Source organism: Stegastes partitus, unplaced genomic scaffold, assembly GCF_000690725.1.
Source record: "Stegastes partitus isolate 25-593 unplaced genomic scaffold, Stegastes_partitus-1.0.2 Scaffold2249, whole genome shotgun sequence".
NCBI lineage: Eukaryota > Metazoa > Chordata > Actinopteri > Pomacentridae > Stegastes > Stegastes partitus.
The window spans coordinates 14,391-19,497 of NW_007579980.1; the positions used below are offsets into that span (position 1 = coordinate 14,391).

The 5,107-nt window shown below is 38.5% G+C and overlaps 1 gene segment (V, D, J or C); it reads left to right on the forward strand.

Annotated features, from left to right (window-relative positions):
• The window catches only part of LOC103374453 (T-cell receptor alpha chain V region CTL-F3-like), a 5,329-nt gene extending 4,430 nt beyond the window's left edge, over nucleotides 1–899 (forward strand). Inside the window, 2 exon segments of the V gene segment in view lie at nucleotides 8–114; nucleotides 865–899. Coding sequence covers nucleotides 8–114; nucleotides 865–899 — 142 coding nt within the window.
• The last annotated feature ends 4,208 nt before the right edge of the window (nucleotides 900–5,107 follow it).

Below are 5,107 nucleotides of genomic sequence, written 5' to 3' on the forward strand. Positions count from 1 at the left end.
AAGACAGATTTGATGCTAAACTCAACAAGACATCAGTTCCTCTGAAGATCCAGAAGCTTCAGCTGTCTGACTCTGCTGTGTACTACTGTGCTCTGCAGCCCACAGTGACAGGAAACAGCAAAACAGCAAAAACCTTTAGAGCAAAGACAACAGAAAACTCCACAACATCCACTAGAGGGAGACACACTCTGCTACACTTCTATGGTTTGTTACGATTCAAATCATTTTATTCTCCAACAAGAGGGGGATTTGCAATTTTTAGAAATTTTTTTCAACAGTCAGAAATACTTTTGTCAAATCTCGGAGATGCTAAAGATTTGAAGAAGGTGTCATGTTGAAATGTGTCCAGTCGTCAAATTCAGATTACAGAGCTTTACTGGTCTGTCTTCCATCACAACTCCAGTTCCAGTAATAAACCATTCACATTAACAGTGATGTCAGGATCAATACTGACTACAAGAATGACTCTGTTGCTGTTCTACTCCATTCTAGAGGTGCAGTCAACACTGTCAACTTTTGGTTCATGCAGTTATAAACAATATAAAAAATACTGGCCGTGTAGGCCCGAAAGGTTCTATCCTGGAATCTCTTTAGCTTAACCTTTATATGCTTCTGCTCGGTGAAGTTGTCAGGAAACACTCGTATGCAGATGACACACAGTTGTACAACACTTTGATTGGCTGAGCTGAGCTGAAAAAAATGATGTAAACAGGTAATGGCCCCACTCACTGAACTTAAGCTCATTCACTGAATTTATTTCTTCCTCATTGTACTGCAGTGGAAGAACATTGTTCATCTGCTGTGTGTCTGACAATTCCAAAGACATGTTTCTTTACCTCTTTCTGTTTTTATCTCTCATTTTAGGTGAGTTTAAGATTAAGGATCAGAGTTTGCTTTGACCTGCTGCAATATCCCGATATACAGACTGTATTTCACTACTTTTCTTTTTAATGCTCTGAGAGAATGAAAATTATGCTTTGATCATCTTGTAAGTTTAACTGACAGAGTTGATTTTATTGTGAATGTCCACAGAGTAACACTGTACAGGTGGCATTTTCCACTGTCTTCTCCCCTCAGCCTCATGGACAATGTGAGTCTGATGGCTACATTTTCTCTACTTTTTCCAGGTTGTAAAAGACCTTTGGTCCATTATGGATATGAGGAAACCCTCTGTATTAATATCACATTTTGGTGCAGCCTTTGATACTGTAAACCATTTTATTCTCTCAGACAGATTTTAGTCTGATTGGACTATCTGATTCTGTTTGAACTGCTGCGAATGGCATCTCACCAATTTCTTTTTGTAAAAATGGACAAACATTCTTCTAAATACTCTGGGCTGCAGGGTGGCGCAGTTGGTAGCACTGTTNAGCAAAACTCTGTACAAAAAGCTTTGGAGCAAAGACAACAGAAAACTCCACAACATTCACTAGAGGGAGATACACTCTATTACTCTTGTATGGTTTGTTCAGATTCAGTTAATTCTTAGAGACACTGAAGAAATCTGTCCTTTTGTCACATCCAGATTATTGAGGTGTTGTGATCTGTCTGTCTTTTTTAAAAATTACAAAAAAAAATAATAGTTTAAGTAATAACATACCAAAACAGTCTGTGATGTCAGGATCAATACTGAACTCAAACATGTCTCTGTCTCCTCCATCTTAAAGTTGCAGTCACCACTGTTGAACACTCAGTTGTAATTCAACAGGAATCAGACAGCTGCATGGTTCAATTCAGAGTGGTTTTGATCCTCTTTCAGACTTCTCTGTTTCTGTCGTTCCTTTGGTTCCAGACAGATAAATGATAACCTCATAGGCCCAGAAGGTTGTATCCTGGAAGCTCTTTAGTTTAATATATACATGCTTCTGCTTGGTGATGTTCTCGGGAAACACTGTTATGCAGACGACACACAGTTGTACATGTTACTCTCCTCCAATGATCTTAGTCCAGCAGAGAAACTTACAGAATGTATTACTGACATTAACAGCTGAATGAGCAGCAGCTGTCTACAGGTAAATAAGGAGACGGCCCAAGTTCTTCTGATTGGTCCAAGAGATCAGAAACACAATGCTAAGCACTGAAAGACAGTGAGCAAATTAGCAGTCATTGATCATTTAAACTAACAATGGCTTTACATTTGTGAAATACACATTTGGCTTAAAACTAAAATATCTCTACTGTGACATTTTTGTAAATTATGCCATCTCAGTTAGAAATAAAATTTAAATGTTATCTTGAGTACAAAACAAAGTAACAAAATAAAAGATGCTGCAAGCAGTTTTTGTGCAAAGTGATTTGTATCATGTCAAACATATTAAGATGAGAAACACTGATCATGTTTAGAAGATGGAGGATCCAGTCTGTATTTAAAACGAATAGAAAAAAAAATCAGGACTCAGGACATAATTTATAAAACACAGTCATTAATTGATGACTGACTGATGATCAATCANTATTTATTTTTATTTTTTTTTAAATAGAAGAGCTCTAAGGCTCTGTTGTAGGGAAACACTCCGAGAGGCTCAGCAGCATACATGATGCAAGATGATCCCCTGCAGCCTGTTTCAGAACATTCCTATTAGGACAGAGTACAGTGACATTATTGATCATTGCTCTTACAATGGAAATACACTGAATTTATTTATTATTTTATTTATTTTTTGGATTTAACAGAAATATTGACATGTATCAGACCCAATTAACTTAAGATACTGTTGTGTATAAATATAATATATCATGTGTGAAGTATAGTCCTTAAGGTTTAAAATATAAAAGAAGTTACATATATGCACATAGTCATGAAATGCCTTCTTTTGAAGAAGTTGCTTGGGTCTGTTTCTTTTATGGTTTCACAGGACAAGCAACAGACGGAGGAAAAGAAATCTATATAAGGATGCAACCATTCAGTGTGATGAAGATGGGCCCCAATCAGTTGTTTTACGACCTGAACAGGCATCACGTGACTGAGTAGTAAAAAGAAGGGCCAGAGGCAACAGGAGTAGTCTTGCTTTGTCTGATGCCAGGGAGAGTTTGACCCAGAGCTCTGTAATGTAATATTCAATGTGCAATTAAATTGATTGATTGAGACCGAATTGAATCCGATCTCGTCTTTAGAAACGAACATGCGGAGAAGACAGTAATTCTCCAATAATACCGATATGTTACATAACGTTAGCTGGCCATCAATAATTTGTGAATGTCTATTTGACTTGTAAAATCTATTCTGAGTTACCTTAAGCTAATAAGTCTACCTTTCCTCCAGTAAGTCGCTGCCCTGTTCTCCATGATGACCATCGTCCGACTCTGGCCTGGAGCCTGGCGCTGGACAGGATGTCACCCTCCGCGCTCTTGCGACTAATTGACGTCATATTAACCTCCCAAAGAGTAGCGACTGAGCAAGATAGTTATCTGTCGTTTACCTTAGTACTCGTGTGCACCCAGCCCAGTGCAGGACTCTGCTGTGAAGGTAGAGACATGTGGCGGTGGTGTATTTGCGACAATAAAAAAGAAAAAAAAAAAATTTGAAGGAGCGGCGGCGAGGATTTAGGAATTGTGGGCCGCTGCTGCTAAATGAATGTAGAGGAAACACTGGAAGACAATGAGGGTTATTGTAGTCTCTGAAACCTCAATATTGCCAATATATGTATGTCTGTACAAGTGTCTGAAAGCTTTTGTTCACTACTGTACATCTGTACATCAGTAGGTCATTAGAGACCTTAACCAGAGCAGTTTTGGTGCTGTACAAAGAACCGAAACCAGGCTAGAAGATGCTGAATAGCTGCTTTTGATGGATATAAACTTGACTAGATATCCTGAAGCCATGTTGTCATGTTTGTCCTTTGACAAAGCTGGGGGACAAACAACATTGTATGTATACTATACACAACCTGCGAGGACTTTTGTGAATTGTAAAATTTAAAGGCAGTTTTTCCACAACATCTAAATTGATTTTTCATTGAAAAATTAAACATCAACACAGTGAAATCCACTGTTTCACTTTGTCAGAGAAAATAAACAGATCTGAAATTAAAACCACACACTGGTTCATCACATAATGGCAACAAACACTAACTCGCTGATTCATCTGCAGTGTTTTAGTGTGAAAAGCTGACAACTTAAACTGGACCTCATTTTGTTAATAGGACATGTTTAACTCCCAACACAGCTAGAATCTCTGTGCAGGAAGCAGCTGGAGCTTTTTAACTTTACAAACTTGGTTCTTTTGCTGTATTGCCATGTCTATCCTTAGATACAGCTGATAGACCTTTTGCTACTGGACCATATTTGACTCCCAACACAGTAAAGCCGAAAATTTTTTTATTTCTCTCAGGGGACTTTTTGCAAATTCCTCCTTCAGTCTGACCTAGATGAAGATGATGATGATGATGATGATGATGATGATGATGATGATGATGATGACGATGATGATAATGATGAAGATGAATGCAGCATCAGTGTCATTTCTAAAGCCTCCATCAGTCTAAATGGAAACAGAGCACAGCAGGAGGAGGAGCTACACAACTGAATATGAAAGGCTTGATGTTGGAGCTGAACAGCTGCTGTGTTCTCTCTATTGTTCATTCAGTACAAGTGAAAACAATGTTACTGCTTCTCATCTGGATGATGATCGTCTCCTTTCAAACTGGTAAGTCATCAAAGGATGGAGCAGGATGTAAAAGGACGAGACACTGAACTGATTCAGCTGATATACAAACTAACCTCATAAAATCTATGTCTGTTGTTTTCAGGATCCTCTGAGGATGTACTGACTCCATTTAAAAATGTATTAATGGCTTTGGAAGGAGACACTGTAATTCTGACCAACAAATACTACAAACAAGTTCTTGCTAATGACGAGTTCTACTGGTATCGAAAACATCCAGGAAAAAGTCCAGAGTTCCTCATCTTTAACTATGGAACACAAAATGCATCAAGAGCTGGACTCTCTGCTACAGTGAGTGGTGATAAAAACCAAGTCACTATGAAGATCTCCTCTGCTGCAGTGACAGACTCTGCTGTGTACTACTGTGCTGTGAGGCCCACAGTGACAGGAAACAGCAAAACTCTGTACAAAAACCTTTGGAGCAAAGACAACAGAAAACTCCAC